Source organism: Myxocyprinus asiaticus, chromosome 1 (assembly GCF_019703515.2).
Source record: "Myxocyprinus asiaticus isolate MX2 ecotype Aquarium Trade chromosome 1, UBuf_Myxa_2, whole genome shotgun sequence".
NCBI lineage: Eukaryota > Metazoa > Chordata > Actinopteri > Cypriniformes > Catostomidae > Myxocyprinus > Myxocyprinus asiaticus.
Window position 1 is genome coordinate 22,732,244 of NC_059344.1, and position 22,844 is coordinate 22,755,087.

General features: G+C 40.2%; 1 protein-coding gene across 2 annotated transcripts in view; it reads left to right on the plus strand.

Moving 5' to 3' along the window:
- ppp2r5b (protein phosphatase 2, regulatory subunit B', beta) overlaps window positions 1-22,844 on the plus strand; it is a 33,388-nt gene that overhangs the window by 7,964 nt on the left and 2,580 nt on the right. For both annotated transcript variants that reach the window (XM_051707322.1, XM_051707328.1), the window contains 9 exons: window positions 3,177-3,373; window positions 9,069-9,170; window positions 9,354-9,446; window positions 12,650-12,780; window positions 12,867-12,926; window positions 16,195-16,303; window positions 21,990-22,043; window positions 22,184-22,234; window positions 22,502-22,621. In XM_051707322.1, coding sequence (XP_051563282.1) covers window positions 3,177-3,373; window positions 9,069-9,170; window positions 9,354-9,446; window positions 12,650-12,780; window positions 12,867-12,926; window positions 16,195-16,303; window positions 21,990-22,043; window positions 22,184-22,234; window positions 22,502-22,621 — 917 coding nt within the window. The remainder of the gene's footprint in view (window positions 1-3,176; window positions 3,374-9,068; window positions 9,171-9,353; window positions 9,447-12,649; window positions 12,781-12,866; window positions 12,927-16,194; window positions 16,304-21,989; window positions 22,044-22,183; window positions 22,235-22,501; window positions 22,622-22,844) is intronic.

Consider the following 22,844-nt stretch of genomic DNA (forward strand, 5'->3'; position numbering starts at 1 on the left):
CTAATATATACTAGAGCTGTTGAAATTAACATGTTAATGCATGCGACAGTTTTGCATGTGACTACTTAACCCCTGCACACGTACAATCAAACCAGTGTGATTACAATAAGCTGGGCTCAGAGGCGTACGAGCAAACCAGTGCGATCTGCATTCATGCTGCTGTTTACCAGCAGGGAGGGACTGAATCAGTTGTAATAATAAAGAAGCTGCTCAAATAGTCTTTTCAACACTGCAATGCCTTTTTTTTGTTTTTTTTTTTACAAACATTTAAATAATCACAAAATAAAAGTTTAAAGCCGTTACCGTCTGAGCTGGCTGATTTGATATAGCGATGCAGTAATGTTTTCTGACATCAAACAAAGAATGTATAAACTTGTTAGTCCACTGGAGTCTTCTCCCGTTCCATTCATTTTCACCACGTCTGGTGCAACAAGTGGAAGGGCTAGGTTTTTAGAACCTTCTATTCTTGACGAACTCAGAATCCCATGCAGCATTGAAATGTAAACAATATGGTGGCACAAATACTGGCAATTGCAATCACATTTTATCTATCAAAATCAATCATTTTAAACCTATTAAAATGATATTATAAGTTTAACAATAAACAATTTGTCCTCCAGTGCATCTGCTGTGAAGTGTAAGTGGCATTTAAAAAAACTTAGTCAGTACAGAAAAAACACACGTGCGAAAGGGTTAAGTATGTTCATTTTGTATTTCATGACATGACTCCTTTACATTGCATGACTTTCTAGTATTGTACATAACAAAACACAACCATGCAGCATCACAGGTTATTATACTTCTACTTTTAATAACACTGTAACAAATTGAGATACTTTTCTCTCAATAAATATTTTTAATACATTAGGGTAGCCTGCTGTTAGAGCATTACTTAATGGATATTAGAAAAAAATCAGGTGAAAATATTATTTTGATTTGAATAGAAAAATCTCATGTGGCAAGGGTTTTATGTTTTTTTTGTTTCTTTTTTAGGTGGTTTTTGGTATCCCAAAAATAGACCCACCCAAATCATCAGCCACCCAAACATATTAAGAATTATTTAGCAAGAGAGAGTTTTATCATTGAAATCATGCTGCTACAGAGAGAAAGAGTGGGAGAGAGAGTGAGAGAGAAAGATGGAGCATGAGCATGAGGGAAGAACTAGGTAGAGGGATGACATCATCTCTCCTACTCTCTCTGCTATGCTTTCTTCCCCTAGCATGCATCTCCCTCTCTCTCTCTCTCTCTCTCTCTCCCTCTCCCACTGTCTCTCCACTGTTGCTTATTGGCCACTCTATATTTAGCAGCTTTGCATATACAGTACAACGTTAAAGCATGTTTATCACAGCGCTGACAAGTCTAACTGATATCTGTCTTTTACCATGTCAAAATGAATGATTCATACAGGAAATTGTTGCTTTTACACACAATTTAGTTTCTCTCATCTGACTGCTGTGACTGTCATGCTCTCTTTGGACACTATCCTTTCTCTGACTCCTACAAGCAAACACGCACACTCACACACAGTTACATAAGAGCCTCTTTTCATCTCTCTTAAATCCTTCAACAGACTTTATTTAAGTTTTTTATATGTTTCTCCTTTTCTCTCTGTCTCTCTCCTATGACCTACCTTCTTCACTCTGCCTCTCTTGATTGACTCTATCTAAGGCAGACTGTGAAATTTAAGACTAATCCATTTTTAATAGAGAGTAATTGTATGAAGTGGCATGCTGGGACTGAAAAAGGACAGAGAGGGAGTTGGGGAATATTTCACACGCAGAAATACAGGAACAGTAGAGATGTAAGTTGTGTGAGTTTTTATATGAATGGAGTGGATTATGATGGTTATGGTTACTTGAGGCTCTGTGTCTACAGAGGGGCCGAGACGGTGCATTTTAAAGATAGCACCCACTAATCCCGTTAGTACCCAGACACCTACGTTCCTTTCTCATTAGCATCCAGACCATCCTCTTTAAAATTATATGTGTAACATACTGTCTACTCTACAAATGATATTGGCTATGTAACTCAAAGTAGATATGCAATTGTGCTGTTGTGTTTGGGCATAACTTTACAAAAAAGTATAAAAAGTACTGTGGCAGAAGGGGGCCTGGGTAGCTCAGCGAGTAAAGACGCTGACTACCACCACTGGAGTCACGAGTTTGAATCCAGGGCATGCTAAGTGACTCCAACCAGGTCTCCTAAGCAACCAAATTGGCCCGATTGCTAGGGAGGGTAAAGTCACATGAGGTAACCTCCTTGTGGTAGCTATAATGTGGTTCTCGCTCTCGGTGGGGCACGTGGTGAGTTGTGCTTGAATGCCGCAGAGAATAGCGTGAAGCCTCTACACGTGCTATGTCTCCGCGGTGAAGCAATCAACAAGCCACGTGATAAGATGCGCGGATTGACAGTCTCAGATGTGGAGGCAACTGAGATTCGTCCTCCGCCACCTGAATTAAGGCAAGTCACTACGACACCATGAGGACTTAGAGTGCACTGGGGATTGGGCATTCCAAATTTGAAAAAAAAAAAAGAGAAAGTACTGTGGCAGTTCCATAGCAACATACAGTTCTTGTACCCTGAAATGTACCCCATTCTGCTGAATTATTACACACAAGAGCCATCCCCCATCAGACATTTTTGCATCAATGCAGATGTGAACACTTTTCCCTCTAGAGCTACTGCGTTGCATGTGGAACTTCCGAAACATGGGTTCTGGCCCCATGGAAACCAGAAAGCAAACATGTTCACATAAACAATAGTTAGAGAGAGTCTGAGGTTGCATTTTTGCTCAAAAATGACATTTTTACTTCACTGACTGTTTAGGGTTGGAGTTTGAGTTAATAAAATATGCATTGCTGTTGACTGTATTAAATAATTTACTGTAGAACAAAAAATATAACCTGCTTTTGGCGCCACAATGTGGATATTTCCGCCGGAAACTGGTCAACAACACTTCCAGCTTTGCCACTGGGGCAGTGGTACAAATTTCAAAAAGCACAGAAGGATTTCAGCAGCAGAATGTTTGACCTACTGTTGCCGAATTCACAGTGCGATTAGTCTGACCACTGTACAGTGATAGTTTTTAAATGCTTATGTAACGGGAGCCAGCTGGTACATGATAGCTGTGTGGTGTGGTTTGGTAATGTGTCTCTCCTTCCCTCTCTGTTTCTTAGATGCTCCTGTGGCAGAACTTCATGACTTGTTCTGTAAGAAGTTACAACAGTGTTGTGTGTTGTTTGACTTTCTGGACTGCGTTGCCGACCTGAAGGGGAAAGAGATCAAACGTGCAGCATTGAATGAGCTCGTGGAGAGTGTGGCCACCAGCCGTGGGGTCCTCATCGAACCCCTATACCCAGAGGCCATTAAGATGGTGAGATGGATGGTAAAAGAGAGAAAAAGTGACGGAGGAGGATGGGATTTGATAAAAGAGCAGAGGCAGAGAGAGATAAATAGTTTTGAGGGACACACAGGGTCTCAATGCTATAAAGTGCACTTAAAGACTCAGACCCATTCAAGTTTCCTTGTGTTTAGCTACAGTACATTAGCTCTGTGTGTAGCTAAATTATAAAAACACCTTAATTGGAAAGCAATTGATCTGAATTATTGTTATTTTTTATTTTTTTTGAGAGTTTGAGCTTGTTTTGAGAAGTACTTTGGATGACCTTGTAAATACCATAATAGATTACTATGGTTATCATTCAGTTGCATGGTAAATATTATTACATACAGTATATTATATTAACCCTGTAAAGCCTGACATATGAAAGAATTATTTGATATTTGATACATTAGGCTTTAGAGGTAATGATTCCTCCATTTAGTTTCCCAGATGAGTGTTTCCCATTTGGTGTTTTTACTCATTTTATTTTTCTTCTACAGCATTTAAATGTTTATTTTCTGCCACATTAGTTAATTAAATCTCTTTTTCCTGTTCTCTTGACTAAATGTGTATATATATATATATATATATATATATATATATATATATATATATATATATATATATATATATATGTATATATGTATATGTGTATATCTTTTGAACTATAGATGGCGCTGTCTTCACACTGCTCAAGTATCATCAGGACATGATGTCGATGATGCATACCAATTTTCTTTGAAATCCAACAATGTATTTAAAAGATATATATAATTTTTTAATACATTTCAATATGGTTGAGGGACAGTTTAGTTGATATGGGAAAAATTGGTATCGTTGAAATACTCATGACCCACAGAATCCATAGACACCAACCTCATGTTAGGACATACGGTTCAAAATTAGGGGCAAACAATTTGACCCATAGGTGGCGCTGTCGCAAAACTCTGCATGTGCCCTCAGACCATGGTCCTCATGAAGCATACCAAGTTTAGTTTCAATAGGACAAAGGGTTGCCTAGATACAGTCTCAAATCCATTTTCACATCAACCTTGTTAACTTTGTGATGCCGTAACTTTTTCTTTTTTTTTCTCCCCATTTCTCCCCAATTTGGAATGCCCAATTCCCAATGCGCTCTAAGTCCTCATGGTGGCATAGTGACTTGCCTCAATCTGGGTGGCGGAGGACGAATCTCAGTTGCCTCCGAGTCTGAGACAGTCAATCCGTGCATCTTATCACGTGGCTTGTTGAGTGCGTTACCGCAGAGATGTAGCGCATGTGGAGGCTTCACGCTATTCTCTGCAGCATCCATGGACAACTCACTACGTGCCCCACCGAGAGCGAGAACCACATTATAGCAACCATGAGGAGGTTAACCCAATGTGACTCTACCCACCCTAGCAACCGGGCCAATTTGGTTGCTTAGGAAGCCTGACTGGAGTCACTCAGCACTACCTGGATTCGAACATGCGGCTCCAAGTGTGGTAGTCAGCATCTTTACTTGCTGAGCTACCCAGGCCCCCCTATGCCGTAACTTTTAAACAAAATCGAAACTCAAAATTCTGAACAGTCATTTCTGTGCGGCTTGGTCTGGAGATTATTTTGAGCCATTGTTTGGGAAAATCAGACCAAGTTTGAAGGGTGTGAAAAGTTTAAACTGTAAACATCATAATCCAAGATGGCAGCCACTGTAATGGGCAGAGTTGTAATGTAAGGGGTCTATTTGAATCATCAGGATGAGAGTAATCAGACCAAAACATAATTGTCTGTAGACAAATGGTTCAGAAGATATTTCCAAAAGAAAAGTGAATTTTTGACATGGTGGTGGTGCTATATAGTATGTCCTAGAGACCAAATTTGGTATGGGGGGTATTCATGCCCACCCCTATTAGTGTGCCAAATGTCATCATTTTCCTATGTAGCTTTCATTGGGCGGCCATAGACTCCCATTGGAGAAGAAGAAAACCAACTAAAACAATAGTTGCCACAGCACCATCGATGCTTGTCCCCTAATAACACTTTGTAAAGTTTCTGTCAGATATATTTCTGTCAGATACTTAACAGAGTGCTAATGGCATATTTAACCCATAAAGCCTAATGTATCAAATTTGATACACATAATTTCAACATAGTAATTTATTAACTTTAACATAGTGCTTTGAAACAACGGTAGGCTAGTCTTATAAAGAAAACATTTATTGCCAAAAAAGGTCAATAACTTTAATTATAATGTTACCTTGAACTTTTATGATAAGCTGTCATTTATCCCAACATAGAGCAACTTTTTGCACAAGTCCACCACCATTTTTTGAGTGATCAATTTAAAACATTAAAACAGTAGTTACATATGTAACTATGGTTCTGTGAATTCCAGATGACCACCAAAGGCGTTGCTAAGCACTAGTGAATAACCGCAGTGCCAGCCAGATAGGTTGAGAAAGCCTCGGAATGCATTCTCGTGCATTCTGAATGACAAGGAACTCTGGCGGTCATCTGGAATTCACAGAACCACAGTTACATATGTAACTAGCATTCTGTTTCCTCCTGACCGCCAGAGGCAGTGCTAAGCACTAGTGTATAACATATACCAACACAGTCATGAGGAATGTCACCCACCTGAAATCATCAAGGTTGCTCCAGAAGAACTGCAGAGCTCACAGCATGGGAAGCAGCCACATTAACCTTGTAGAACTGTGAAAGGTGCATGGAGAAGGCCAGTCTTTGTTTGGACAAAGGCGCACCCATACACACACTACCATGACAGACAAGTAACTGATCCGTCTGCCTAAATGAAGTGGTAGAATTGACATAAAAACCTTAAAGCGTGTACAGGACACAGGAGATTAGCCCTCACATCAGTATCGGATTGAGATGAGGGCAGCTGAATAGCAGCCAGATTAATGGACTGATTCACAAATTGCGGCAAAAGGACTTTTGGAAGAAGGGTCGGATTAGGACGAAGAATGACCCCTGAATGCTTTGGCAACCAGCGCAAGCACAACTCACTCACAGACAGCGCATGGAATAACTAATAATTACAAACATGAAAATAAGTGTCTTTTAAATCTACACTCATAATCCAGTCTCCTTTCATCACAGACCGAAGAATTTTAGCAGTGTGCAACATGCAAAAAGGAAGTGACTTTAGGAACACATTTAGACGTTGCAAATCCAGAACTGGAGAAAACCTCCATCCTTCTTTGGAACGAGGAAGTTCTTTGAGTAAAAACTGTCCCTCTGACTGAGGGGAAGAACTTTTTCTATAGCTCCCTTCTCCAACAGTGAACAAATTTCCAGAGAAAGAGCCATTGAACAGGTTATATCCTCGACAGCTGTTGGAAGAATTCCTGAAAACTTGGGGGGCCAGCATCAGAACTGCAGAGTATATCCCCTGCTTAAAGTTGCCAGAACCCAGGGGTTTGACACCGAAGTTCTCCAATAGTTTATATGTTGCAAAGAGAAATGACCGACTGCCGGCCCAAGCAGTTCAGGGTTTGTGGCTTCTGCCTTTAGCACCTGCGGGGGGACACTGACATGGTCCCCTCTGAGGCTGACGGTGAAATGGACGACGGCCCTGGGCCTCTTCAACACCCTGAGAATGCTGTGGGGCCTGAGGTTGGGAAGCAGTTTGGTGACAAAATCGCTGCTCTGGTATCGGGTAGCGATGATGAGCTGGAGCTGGTGACATCCTAAATGTAGGTGCCTGTGGGACCTGAGCCAGCTGACGGAAGCTTCTGACAGCTTCATTCTCTTCTCCAATACCTCATAGACATTGGGGTAAAACAGATGTCCTGGTACAATAGGCAGTTCCCTCAGGGTCTTTTTACAATCTTCAGGCAGCCTCACCTGAGCAAGCTATACCTGGCACCGGGCTGTTAGAAGGGTTGCTGAGAGTGTACCTAGCTCACGAGTCACATGACCCATGGCCAACAAAGCTGTCTGTAGAAACTGAGGCACAGAAGAGTCTACATTTGATGACCCCTACATGGTGTTGCAGGCAAGAAGCAGCTGGCAGATAGTATTCTCTGCTTGAGTTATATAGGCTACTGACTCGTATGCCTTCTTTAATAGCGTGTCAGTACGTCCACACTGTGCGCTTGGACAGCGTACATTGCCTCTTAATGCTTCATCGGGTGAAACCACCAAGGCTGCCACCGGCTGTTCAATCTCTGGAGCCCGCCCCACCCCTATGGAATCGGCCTCAGCCATTGAAGCTAGGGTACAGGCTGTCTTCGATCTCCTGCTAGGAACACTGGAACCTGTAAGAGCACTTGAAAACTCTGACACTAAGTCCTTACATGGTGGCATGGTAAACATGTTTTTATCTGAGGATTGCCTGAAAAACACATTGGCCTGAGTAGGTCGAACAGGTGTTTTGTCCAGGCCCAAACATGCCAACGCCATCTGTAGTACTGACAAAGTATCATCTGAAGAGGATGGGCCCATCCCCGATGAATGAACAAAACCCCTGCTCGAGCCACCTGCAACAGACAGGCTGGGGAAAACCTCCTCAGAAGGAGGATGCATAGTGGCATCAACAAATTCTTCATCATAAAAATGCGAATTGGTGGCACTCATGGAAAGAGCATCCAAATCAATATTATGTGGAGTTTGGAAATCGCCCTCGTCCACTGGATTGTTCTCAGTGGGTGCGGCCGATACTGGTAGTTGGAGAGCTTGAAGAAGACACTTCATCTCCGCCATCTCTGATGAGAGATTAGTGACAATCTTTGAGAGCAAATGGTTAGAATTGTCCGTTTGCGGCACAGGTTCCTTTTTCGCCGGCGGAGCACCAGCCGCTGCCGATGTACGGCACTTTTGAACATGCCGAGGGACTGAACTCATGTTGTGCAAGGCTAACAGGCGAACAAGGATCCAACTCAGCATGCGAAGCTGCCTCTGACATCGCCAGCATACTACAGTGCAAACAAGGATCCATCAAAACCTCTCTTAAATGCTGAATTCCTAAACATGATGGGCAGCGATCATATCCATCATCGGAAAGAAGCATATTCGGACACAGTTTACAACTCGGTGGAAAGCCGGTGACAAGGGAGCCATGAGCCATGATTCAGCCGAATAATACACACCCTCTGGCTGGCGCTGCGATTAGTGCTTAGCACCGCCACTGGTGGTCAGGAGGAATGAAACAGAACCATTTTTTTCCAAAAATAACCAATAGATGGTCCATAAACATGTAAAACTTGCATACCATAAGTTGTTTGGCTCATTTGCTTGAACAGACAGTAAAACAGGAGCCCTCAAACATTGTGTATCATATTTGATACCCACGGCGTCATAGGGTTCATATATTATACATACATACATATATATATATATATATATATATATATATATATATATATATATATATATATATATATATATGATATCTTATACCATCACTGTACAATGGTACCTCCATAGTACTTTTTAAGGGAGGAAACAGTGGTACAATCTGATATTGTTAAGGGCCGTTTAGACCAAACGTGTTCTTTGTGAAAAACAAATGCATATGGACATAAAAATGCGTTCGGTGTGAACAGACCTTAGAATGTGAGTCAGCTTATTTGTCAATTCTGTGCCTTTTAATGTGATTTGCATTGGGGAGGCAGTGGCCTATTAGAATACAGCCTCAATTTCTCAAGAACTCTTTCCTTCTCTCCCTCTTTCTCTCTGTCTGTAGATCTCAGTGAACATTTTTAGAACACTCCCACCCAGTGAGAACCCTGAGTTTGACCCAGAGGAGGATGAACCAGCTCTGGAAGCCTCCTGGCCGCACTTACAGGTACATTTTCACACCCCTACACACACACACACACACACACACACACACACACACACACACACAAACACACACACACACAAGCATTCTTATACTTTATGGTTTGTGTCCCTGCTCAAATAACTTCTCCTCTCTCTTTCTCTCCCCCACCATCCTAAAATTTGAAATCTTCACTTCAATTTCTAGTTGGTGTATGAGTTCTTTTTACGCTTTCTTGAGAGTCCAGATTTTCAGCCTTCACTTGCCAAGCGCTATGTGGACCAGAAATTTGTTCTTCAGGTATAACGTTTTTTTTTTTTTAAATGTATATTTAAAGTCAGCTTTAAAGCAAAATTGACACTGAACACCTAAACTGAAAAATGTGGTAACTTGCAATTCTTACCGCAAGGAACTGTTTCTATTTGATCTAACCCATGAAATTACTTGGTGTAACCTCATTTGTGCGGTAAATTTAGTCTGATTAAATAACATATTTTAAATTTGAATATAATCAGTTAATTTAGATGTTGCCACATGAAGCACATTTTTTAGGTAATCTCACAAAATATTTTACAGTATATTTAATTTCTCAACACACATTCCTGCTCTTATTGTGTGTGATTCATCAGTTCATGTTGATTCAAAGAATTTTTGTCATTGTAATCTTTCAATACAATCTAATAGCTTTGTCAGCTGACATCTCAAAGCACTTTGATTTTTCAATCCTTTTGCTTGAACCACCTGTCATTTACACTGCAAAACTGGTAACCTGCAATTGTTACCGTAAAGAGCTATTTCTACCTGATCTAACCCTTAAAATGAGTTTTGTTGGTGTAACTTAACTTAATCAAATCACTTTTATTGTCACACCACCATATACACAAGTGCACTAGTGTGTGAAATTCTTGGGTGCAGTTCCGATCAACATAGCAGTCGTGACAGTGATGAGACATATACCAATTTACAATAAACATCAGATTTACACAACACAATTTAAAATCTAATATACACATAATTACACACAACACAATATACAAATAATATACAGTGTACAGTATAGAATACACACAATATAGAATACACATACACACAATATAGAATACACATTATACAATAAAAATAGTATATATAGTATATATAAAATATACAGTAGGTTGTATTGTACTGTATTGACATTCATGCTGTCGGTTGATAGTCAGTTGCCAATGTGTTGTTAAGAGAGAATATAATTTATGACAGTCCAGTGTGAGATTAATAAAATGCGGTGCTGATATATGTATCGTGATCGAAGTTTGATTGCTTGGGGGAAGAAGCTGTCATTGAGTCCGCTGGTGTGGGTCCTGATGCTGCGATACCGCCTGCCTGATGGTAGCAGTAAGAGCAGCCCATGGCTCGGGTGGCTGGAGTCTCTGATGATCCTCCAAGCTTTTTTCACACACCGCCTGGTATAGATGTCCTGGGGGGGAGGGAAGCTCACCTCCGATGATGTGTCTGGCAGTTCGCAGGGCTTTGCGGTTGTGGGCGGTGCTATTGCCATACCAGGCGGAGATGCAGCCAGTCAGGATGCTCTCCACAGTGCTGGTGTAGAACCATGTGAGGATGTGGCGGTTCATTCCAAACTTCCTCAGCCGTCTCAGGAAGAAGAGGCGCTGATGAGCCTTCTTCACAACGATTTCAGTGTGGACGGACCATGTGAGTTCCTCAGTGATATGGACACCCAGGAACTTGAAGCTGCTGACTCTCTCCACTGGTGCTCCATTGATGGTGATTGGACTGTGTTCTCTGTCTTTTCTTCTGAAGTCCACCACAAGCTCCTTTGTCTTGCTGGCGTTGAGGGAGAGGTTGTGCTCCTGACACCAGCGTGTCAGAGTGTGCACCTCCTCTCTGTATGTTGTTTCATCATTGTCAGTGATCAGACCTACCACCGTCGTATCATCAGCAAATTTAATGATGGCACTGGAGCTATGTGTTGCCACACAGTCATGTGTGTACAGGGAATACAAGAGTGGGCTGAGAACACAGCCCTGTGGAGCTCCAGTGTTGAGGGTCAGTGATGAGGAGATGTTGCTGCCTATTCTAACCACCTGGCGTCTGCTTGACAGGAAGTCCAGGATCCAGCTGCACAGTGAGCTGTTTAAGCCCAGAGCCCGGACTTTCTCATCAAGCTTGGAGGGCACTATGGTGTTGAATGCTGAGCTGTAGTCTACAAACAGCATTCTCACATAAGTAGAGAATAGTCAGGTTGATTCATTGATGTTAAATAATATTTTTGACTTAACCCAAACATTAAGATGTTACCATAGATGGATAAAATCAAGTCCCACAATATTATCATTTCTCATTGAATATCCTGATTAATTCAAAAATATTTCACATTATGGATGTAAAATGGGTTGCAAATGCTGTTTTATGTTTACTTTCATAGTAAACATAAATGAAAAAGTTTGTTAGGTCCAAAAGGCCCTCTAGTCTTTATCTCTGATTTGTTACATATCTGACTCCTTAACATATCTGTTAATTTTGCAGCTCAGTTTTAATCTTGTCTTTAGGCATACCAATTATAAACATTCTCGAGAAGTGTGAGGACATATTGTATCATGACATTTACATTCATGCATTTGGCAGACACTTTTATCCAAAGGAAACTATGTGGTTTTCATACTGGGCACATTTGCTGTGGTCCGAATCCAAGTGCGATTGTTCCTAGCGGTACCCCCCACAGTGTTGGCCTGGCTTCAGGCTCTTTCAAATTCTGTTGAACCCCGGTGCTTTTCCATCATAAACTTGCATCATCACAAACGTGCACATGATGGAGAACACAAAACGGGTTGCTATATTTGTGTGTTTATATTTGGGTGTGTATATTTGGTGTTATTAGGCACACCAGAGTGAATGACACTTGCACTTCTGCGTGTCGCATGCCATAATTTAGCAGTTGTACATGTCCAGGAGAAGACGTGTGTAAAGGCACCTCACCTCTTTGTGTCCCACAATGTTCCACAATGTTCCACTGCCATTCATGGTGCATGTGTGACTGCTTTTGTGCAACTGATGATGTCATTATGCTTAAATCGGCAAAAACGCATGCATAAGTTATTTTCTTTCCTGAACAAGTGCAGACCCGAGTACAGGTTTCTTTCTCATTCATGCGAAGCGTGCCACAGTTCCATTGCAACCCAGCTCAGACCACCTACTACAGGTTGTCTCGTGTTCTGTACCATGGCTCGCAAAACAGCTTTCATATTATCAATTTTTCATGCTAACTATGTGTCGGTCAAAACTGCCAATGTGAAAGCCAGTGCATTCAAGGTTTACATTTTATCAGTTTGTTTGTTCCCTGGGAATCAAACCCATGACCTTGGCATTGTTAGCGCCATGCTCAACCAGCTGAGCTACAGTAACTCAGTAATTACTGTAACTACAGTAATTAGTCATTAGTAATAAAATGAAAAAGGCTGACTATATGTGTGTGTGTGTGTGTGTGTGTGTGTGTGGCCATGCAGTTGCTAGAATTATTTGACAGCGAGGACCCCAGAGAGAGAGAGTATCTGAAGACTATACTGCACCGTGTCTATGGCAAACTCCTGGGCTTGAGGGCCTACATCCGCAAACAGATCAACAACATCTTCCTCAGGTCAGACAAATACATAAAACACACATGGCCACTTTAGGCCTTTGTTACAATTAATATCACATTATATCTCATTTTAAACTCAACAGGTTCATTTATGAAACTGAGCGTTTCAATGGAGTTGCTGAACTTCTGGAGATTTTGGGAAGGTAGGTATTCTTTGGTACCTTCATATTAGAAAGTATGCCAAATTTGTGTTGTGTTCACTGTTTTTTTTATATTTTCCTAAATCATGTAACATTATAGATAAGAGGTTTTCAAACTTGGTACACCCAGGGGACCGCAAGGTGGTACTAGGGTTAAAATAATAACATTTACCAAATTTGACGTTATCAGTGCTTCATTCTACTTTCTAAAGACTAATCATTAGATTAACCACAATTATTTATTTTTTTAAATATTGACAGCCATAGTATTTCTCTATTTCCCTCTGAGGGACCCCCTGCCCAAAACACAAAAGAAAGAGCCTTGTCCCTCACAGGGGACTCATATAGGGGGTTTCTGGAATCAAAAAGTTTGAACACCCCTGTAATAAAAGAAAAAAAGCATTTTAATATGTATCAGGTTCAGCCTTGCTAATTGACCTGTTGGAAAATCTATCAAATGATGTTCACATAGCAAATCAATACATGTAAAAGCCTTGCGTTTAGATTATAAGGAGGATGGCTATGGTTTATTCATTGTATCCAGAGTTAGGAAGTACATACAGGTGCATCTCAATAAATTAGAATGTCGTGGAAAAGTTCATTTATTTCAGTAATTCAACTCAAATTGTGAAACTCGTGTATTAAATACATTCAATGCACACAGACTGAAGTAGTTTAAGTCTTTGGTTCTTTTAATTGTGATGATTTTGGCTCACATTTAACAAAAAACCACCAATTCACTATCTCAACAAATTAGAATACATCATAAGACCAATAAAAAAAACATTTTTAGTGAATTGTTGGCCTTCTGGAAAGTATGTTCATTTACTGTATATGTACTCAATACTTGGTAGGGGCTCCTTTTGCTTTAATTACTGCCTCAATTCGGCGTGGCATGGAGGTGATCAGTTTGTGGCACTGCTGAGGTGGTATGGAAGCCCAGGTTTCTTTGACAGTGGCCTTCAGCTCATCTGCATTTTTTGGTCTCTTGTTTCTCATTTTCCTCTTGACAATACCCCATAGATTCTCTATGGGGTTCAGGTCTGGTGAGTTTGCTGGCCAGTCAAGCACACCAACACCATGGTCATTTAACCAACTTTTGGTGCTTTTGGCAGTGTGGGCAGGTGCCAAATCCTGCTGGAAAATGAAATCAGCATCTTTAAAAAGCTGGTCAGCAGAAGGAAGCATGAAGTGCTCCAAAATTTCTTGGTAAATGGGTGCAGTGACTTTGGTTCTCAAAAAACACAATGGACCAACACCAGCAGATGACATTGCACCCCAAATCATCACAGACTGTGGAAACTTAACACTGGACTTCAAGCAACTTGGGCTATGAGCTTCTCCACCCTTCCTCCAGACTCTAGGACCTTGGTTTCCAAATGAAATACAAAACTTGCTCTCATCTGAAAAGAGGACTTTGGACCACTGGGCAACAGTCCAGTTCTTCTTCTTCTTAGCCCAGGTAAGATGCCTCTGACATTGTCTGTGGTTCAGGAGTGGCTTAACAAGAGGAATACGACAACTGTAGCCAAATTCCTTGACACGTCTGTGTGTGGTGGCTCTTGATGCCTTGACCCCAGCCTCAGTCCATTCCTTGTGAAGTTCACCCAAATTCTTGAATCGATTTTGCCTGACAGTCCTCATAAGGCTGCGGTTCTCTCGGTTGGTTGTGCATCTTTTTCTTCCACACTTTTTCCTTCCACTCAACTTTCTGTTAACATGCTTGGATACAGCACTCTGTGAACAGCCAGCTTCTTTGGCAATGAATGTTTGTGGCTTACCCTCCTTGTGAAGGGTGTCAATGATTGTCTTCTGGACAACTGTCAGATCAGCAGTCTTCCCCATGATTGTGTAGCCTAGTGAACCAAACTGAGAGACCATTTTGAAGGCTCAGGAAACCTTTGCAGGTGTTTTGAGTTGATTAGCTGATTGGCATTTCAAAATATTCTAATTTTTTGAGATAGTGAATTGGTGGGTTTTTGTTAAATGTGAGCCAAAATCATCACAATTAAAAGAACCAAAGACTTAAACTACTTCAGTCTGTGTGCATTGAATTTATTTAATACACAAGTTTAACAATTTGAGTTGAATTACTGAAATATATGAACTTTTCCACGACATTCTAATTTATTGAGATGCACCTGTATAATATCTTATGACACTTAGTACTATTATATCAAAGGAGTAAATTATAGTATTACATAGCACTGTGCTGCAGCAGTTAGTGATACCCCTGTTTCACTCGATTACTTGAGAGAAGCTATATGGTGTGTAAACTAGTAATTCAGACACTTACTGTAGCAGTCACCTCCGACATCAGCACTATCCACATGCTGCATGTTCTATAGCCGTGTTTCATGTCTTTAGTGTGTTCAGCAATGTCATTCATAGGCATGTTTCCAGACTGCTGCTGATTTGTCTGTTTTGTTCAATGCAAACAAAATGGTGCCGATTTTGGAGTGTGTTTAATAGCATAAACAAAGCAAACCTTTGACAGAGAGAAGGAGTGGTGGTGCTGGTGGGGTGGGGGGGGGGATATGAGTCAGAGTGTTGGGGATGGAGGTCTAAATTCAGGTTGATGCCAATAGTATTTATAGTGCCTCCCACCCACACATCTCACTGATCACTAGTGAAAAAGAGAGAATGAGGCCGAATAAGAGAGAGAGAGAGAGAGAGAGAGAGAGCGAGAGAGAGAGAGAGGGGAGATCTGTAGACTTAGAGAGAGAAAAGATGGGCAAGAAAAGAGATAAAGAGAGTGAAAAGATTGAGATGGATGGAGAGAGAAAGAATGGGGAAGATGACTAGAGGAATGAGAGAGATCGAATATGTAAACCGATAGAGCGAGGGGAAGGGAGGAGACAGGGTGGATGGTAGGATAAAAAACAGTGAAAGAGAGAGAAAATATTGATTGAATGGAATTAAATAATAGTTCAAGAGAAGGGAGGAATAGACCGAGTAAAAAAACAAACATAAAGCTAAACCGAAGACAGAGGTGATGCCAGTCCAAAAGAGAGGAAGGGTTTAGCAGGGGATTAGGTGATGAACAATAATATGGCCAATGAGTATACAGAGCCTCATCAAAACAACTGATACTAATCCTGTTTGCTCTCCTTTTTCTCTTTTCTGTCTCGTCCTCTACTCTCCTCTCCTCTCCTCTCCTCTCCTCTCCTCTCCTCTCCTCTCCTCTCCTTCCCTTCCCTTCCCTTCCCTTCTCCTCTCCTTTCCTCTCCTTCCCTTCACCTCTCCTCTCCTTTCCTCTCCTCTCCTCCAGTATCATTAATGGCTTTGCTCTGCCCCTCAAATCAGAGCATAAGCAGTTCCTGGTGAGGGTCCTGATCCCCCTGCACACTGCCAAATCTCTCTCCATTTTCCATGCGCAGGTTAGATTCAGACTCCCTGATACACAGGAACACCCACACTGGGATACACACACACAGGTCTGATGCGGTTAATTAATCCACTGTAATGGGATAACACACCACATGAGGGCGCTAAATACTAACTAAATACTAATGCTTAATACAGTGGCCCCAAAAAACTATTTGGACACTTAAAGAAGTAAAGTGTGTCATATCTTCAACCAAATCTGTTCTCAAACAGGTTCCCTGAACACTACAATTGCCTACCATTGGTCGAACAAACAGAAAGTCTCACCTCAAATGCCATTGTTGCTATGTTATATAGGGTTAGGGTTAGCCAGTTCCCCTCTGGCTAAACATATTATATACTGTATGTGTAGTACCGTTTTATGTAAGTAATCTGAGTAGATGTTGGTGTGCAATGTTTAAAACTAAAGGATTTTGTATGAACTATAAGATTAATGATTAAGTGTCTATGAAATCTATCCTGAATTGAATGCAGAAGTGCACACCACAGAGTTTACACTTTTTGGGGAAATAAACCGAGGAGTGACTTACTTACTTATCTAGTTGTCTCAGCATATTGGGCGAAAGGAGAAAGTTTTAAACGTAAGAAATAAACATTGAAAAACATTACATACTTCATCATAAAACTGTGTCAATTGCATTGTATGAAAAATATCAAACCAAGTGGACTTTATTTGTAAGAAAAGTAGCACAAGCCCAATCTCAAGCAAAACATTTCACAAAAAGAAGCCTGTTAGGTTTTCAGTTATAAAACAATGGATATATTGTTCAAAATTAAAACAAAAACATATTTGGACACACTGGGACCAGTTCTACCTGGTCTCATATAAGCACGTTACTATACCTACATTTTTGCTAAATGATTTTTTTCATACCTCTTTGTACATATTTTGGTCAAATGAACACTAGAGGCACTACAACATGAAAAATGGGCCTCATTCATGAAAATTGTGTAAATATACAAAATAATTGGGAGTAATTTATGCGTAAAATTGAGCTTCCCAAAAACTTTCCCCTGATTCATGAGCGCTTCGTATTCCCCAGATTTGTTAGTACAACTAATCGCGTGTGTACATTCATTCACAATTATCATAATCCATGCCCATGAAAATGCCATATAAGGAAGGCTTCAGACTCCCAAGTAAATGAGAATAGGAAGCTTTTAACATTTATGCGAACAGTAATAAAACATTATTTTAATTTTTTTAAAAGCATGTTCGTTCGTTCTGTAAAGAAAGTGAGGAACTTACAGTCATCACATGCTTTTGCTGTCATCGGCGGTTATTTTGTGAATTAAACAGTCTAAGAGGTCAATAAAAATGGTTTGCATGAAGCTTTAGTGTAAAAAATGTTCAGTTTGGATGTCCAGCACCGTTAACCTTAATTCTCAGGTTCAGTTGAGCATATTGCCATCGTCATTGGAGAAACTTCTCGAGAAAATCCAAGAGTCATAGAGGCACCACAAAATTATGCGGTTGCTTCAGCAACTGTGTTTTTTTAATCTCATAATTGCTTTTTATGACACTATAGGTTAGGTTTAAGGTTTAGGATAGGGGGTCGGTTTTGTTGATTTAAAACTGGATAGAGCATTGACCTTTACAGTTTTTCTGAATTGCTAAAACACATTTCTTGAAAGCTTCACCCATTTTCTCACAACTTTAAACACAAAACCAAGTCTTCAAACTACATTCACAAAACCCCTGACTTTTCTGGCAAAATTAAACAATTGCCTCAATACCATTTCATCTGTGCTCAAAATCAAACAATGCTTTCAGATCATACACACAGCAAGTCAATATATAAACACTACAGAGCATCCATTAGACACTACATCAGAAAAACTACACACAGGGCATGTAGTTACAGAATTTGTTTATTTTTTATTATTGTATATAGTAAGCACATTTTGCAATTACTGTCAAAAAAAGTATAGTAATCACAACTTATAGTAGTTCAGTGAAGATATTGTAAGTACTGCAAGTAATACAGTTTTGAATGTCTGTATATTCAGCACTTGCATAATGTAAAAATACTGTAGTCCAACTGCAAAACCCCAAAGAACAAAAATCACTCTAAATGAAAACGCATTACAGTACACTCACTCAAAATGTTGTGCAACTGCTAAATCTAAATCAATGAGAGATTCATTCTGCCTCAGCATCACGTTTTCACATCATTAGAAACAAGTGTGAACAATTTTGAGTCGTTGTGTGTAAACGATGATAACTGTGTTGTAGTTGTGTTAAACTTTTTGCAACACAAGTGCATCACAGTGAGTGAGAATGTGTTTAGAGTTTTGCAAAAAGAGTGATTGATTCGACAAATGGGTTTAGGCCACTGAGCATTTGGTTCAGAGAATGGCGTTTAGTGTTTTAGCTGTTTCGAAAAACTGTAAAACCTCATCTGTTTGGGAGAAAATGTCACTTGCTTTTAGTGCCACTCAGTGGACATTTCACCTCCAAATGTTATAGTGGACTTTTTCTTTTGTTCTTGGAGCAAATGGGTAAGTGAAAATATTATGTGCTGTGATCTCCCATTCACTGCCATTCACCGCTGTCAAAGTTTACCCTGCAAACTTTTACTTCCGCGTTACAAAACACAGAGTGTGAAAAAGGTCTATGATGCCACAGCCAAGTTCAATGAGATCAGGCTCAACCAGTTGATTAAAATTAATTGCAAAAATGAAGAAAAACTTAATTAGTTCTAAGAAAAGATCCAGTATGATTTGTTTGCAGACGCCACAGGGTGTGATGGGTTTTTTTCTGCGCTAAAATAAATAAAAACAATTTAAGGGTGGCCTAAGTGTCTGAAAACCTTTTGGGGCCACTGTATACAGTGTTAACATACAGTGTAGCGGTTATAAACTTAACTTTGTGTGCATTTGTGTGTGTATGGTGCTGTGTGATTGTTTGCATACATATGTATTCTTGCATAATGTTGAGTTGGTTGTGTATTATATTTATACTGCTTTGCAACCAATTCGCATGTTATTTCTAGAAAGTGCTTTTCTAATGTTAATACTGCTGGTTTGTTTGTGTCTGCGAGTGTGTGTGTGTGTGTGTGTGTGTGTGTCTTTTCTGTAAGTGCTTGCCCTACATTCCAACACTAGCCCTCTCCCTTGTCAATATCACCCCATCCATAATGCAGTGCCTGTACTCCAGGCTGTTGAAATTTCCTCGCAAGGGCATATAAGGCTCTCCCAGGGAATTTTTTTCAGATGGCCAGACTTATTTCATGTAGCCTTCATTGAAACAGAAGGGGACAGTGCAGCCAAATCTTTAATCACGCTTCCCTCAAGGTTCATCCAACACATCACGCATTTGTGGAGAGCTCTAGCGAGATGAAAGGCTAAATACCGAACTTTTTTTATTGATTTTCATAAATGTTTTTGTCACCTTCCTGTGCAGCATTATTCTTTTGAACTCTGTGTAACCTGTGGCTGTTATGATATGGTTTCTATTCAATCTGTTTGCATAAGAACTAATGGTGAGTGGTTAAGTCTTGGTGGATTTATATTAGGGTGATTAGAGCTTAGTCCCCATTGAGCCTCAAACTACTGAGTGGCACCAGGGGATATATTTGGACTGTGGTGTCTCTTAGGTGTAGGGTTTTTATTGTGCGCCAGGCCAAAACATGTGTTGAGGTTTGATGTTTAATCTTAGTTTAACTTTGGCCAGGGTTTTACTGCTTAAAACTTGTTCTCATGTAGACAAAACATGAAAACACACACAGATTTATACATAGATTCAGAAACACATGCACATAAAATCTCTTGCTAAAGATTCTAACCTTTTTTTAAAGGGAGAGCAAGAGAGAGAAAACACTTAATAGACTGAGAACTAAGAGGATAATTATGATGTTCTTGGGTTGATGTGGAAAAGAACAAGAGGGGAGAGAAAAAACAGGAGTTAATAGGGCTTTCACCTCCAGGGGAAAGGCAAAGATTTTATGTGACATCAGCCCTTCCGAAGCAGACACACACACCATCACCACCCTAACAGCTCACCCAGGCAACCATGCAGAAGGTCTTCCGTGGTAACAAAACACACACACACACACACACACACACACACACACACACACACACACACGCACGCACATGGCCATATCGTTTGTGTAAACTCTCTTTGGAAAAACATCCTTTTCTCACTCTTTTGCTCGAAATCTGCATTGTGTCTCCTCTTTGGGGAATATACTAATCTGAAAATAAATGCAGCTTGTGTATGTGAGTGTGCAGCCTAAAGATGTCATTATATACTTATGTATAGTCTCAGTGGTTTAGTGACATGTATAGCTGGCACCACACCAGTATATGCGGCTTTCAGTGAGTAAAATATTGCGTAAAAATTACATTAAAAAAAAAAAAGACTGTTGTGTCTCCACTTTCTGATATAATTTTTGTCTAATAAAAAAGGCTTGGTGACAGAATCACTATGGATTACAATCAGCGTCTGTGTTGATATGCAGTGAGTGCAATGAAACGAGTCACATCAGCTTGACGTCTTGTCAGTTCTTTAATAAAAGAAAAAGCTCACTGGTCACTTGATGAGAACATAAGACAGAGCGAGTTTTTCCAGAAAGCCGGATGAGTTTTTTCAGTTTTTGGAGCCATTAACTCAGCAGGGCGTCCTGATGGTTAAGTGATTAACAACCTCCCGTTGAAAGACGCTAATGCGCATTCCGTCTCCCTAAGCCTGGCTGGCGGTTATGTTAATGAAGGAAGCTTACACCTGAAAATCATGGGGAAAATCAGCTAGTTGGTGCTGACCTAAGAAATGTAGATGAAATGCTTTTAGAATATACCCTAACTTAAAATGTAATTAACTATGACTACTATTGATTGGCACAGTTACACTCTAAAGTTCACTTTTACGAAATTCTATTAATATATTTATTTAAAGTATTTTACATAAACAGATGAGACACAGTCAGCTTATGTTTTCTATAGTTAGAGAAAAAATTGCCCTATTAAAAGGTAAAAAATGCCTCTGAAAATGTAATCCAGGGGGCACATTTTTCCCCTTATTATAAAAGAAAATTTCTGACACTGGTTGTACCAGGCCCAATTTCTAACTACGGCCCTGCATCTAACCAGAATGTCTTGCAGGTTTACTAACTGTAGTGCACCACTTCAGTGCCTACTTTTAACATTACACGTTGCTTTTCACCTAAAACTGTTCTCTCTAAATCTAGAAAAGCGTCCATAGTGTCTATCACCTACACCTACTTATTGGCACTTCAATATATTGTTCTGTATAGGTATGTGCCAATGCACTGACTGTTGCAAAATCTTGCAATGCTGACAGATTGATGATAAAGCCATGTGGTGGCATTTAGAATCTTGATTAGAAGAATGGTTTTATTTGTGAAGTCTGCTCAGTCCTTCAGATCAAACCATGAAAGGAAGATAAGGGCTTTAATCTGTTCCTCACAGTGAAAGAGTGCTTGCACTCTAATCAGTGAACAATCTCCCTAAAGCGTAGCTGCACTGACCAACACCGCACCACCCCACCCTGCCTCACACACCCTCACATACTCTTTAATCAGAAGCACCTGCAGGTAAAATCAATGAGCCTTTGAAGTGGCACATACAGTGTGTAGCAAGCCTGGAGAATTACAGCAAGTGACTTTATTACAGTCCACAAGAACTGAAATATTTGTGTCCTTTTTTTTTATGTAGCTAGCTTACTGTGTGGTGCAATTCATGGAGAAGGATGCCACGGTTACAGAACATGTAAGTCCAATTTAAAAATATCATGTCATAACACAAATGGTAATGTTACCATTATTACTACAGCAATTGCTTTTGAAAGTTTCACTCATAACAGGAAGGTGAATGTTTTATTTATTGGTCTACTTACTGTTCTTCATTAGATCATCAGGGGGTTGCTGAGATACTGGCCCAAAACATGCACTCAGAAAGAGGTAAGAAAGCATAGATGGGTGTATAGATACATGAAAGGTAAAAGAACTTGATACTAATGTTCTGACACAGAATTCTGAGATATTGAATTACTACATAATTCATACTTTACTGAGAATGTTTTTGAATATTTTGACTTAATTATAGCTAATAAAAAAAAAATGTCATACTTCAGGACATGTCTTCATACTTAATGTATGTTTGCCAATAAATATTGTGTGATATCCATTCCTTTTTGAGTGTTTTTGGACATCATCCTGTGACTCCAGGTGATGTTCCTGGGGGAGATCGAGGAAATTCTGGATGTGATTGAACCATCTCAGTTTATCCGTGTGCAGGAGCCTCTATTCAAACAGATTGCTGCCTGCATTTCCAGCCCTCATTTCCAGGTTCGCTTCCTTCTATACACTTGTGCATTACTCCCACACTGTGCTTTCCCATCTCTGTCATTCACTAGAACTGTTCCTCAGATGTCTGTCTGCAGTATTTGTGAATGCAAGGAGGTGCGATGAACATCTTTCTGTTTCTGTACTGGTCGGGCAATCTCTCCACTCTTTCTCTCTCTCTCTCTCTCTCTCTCTCTCTCTCTCTCTCTCTCTTTCTCTCACACTC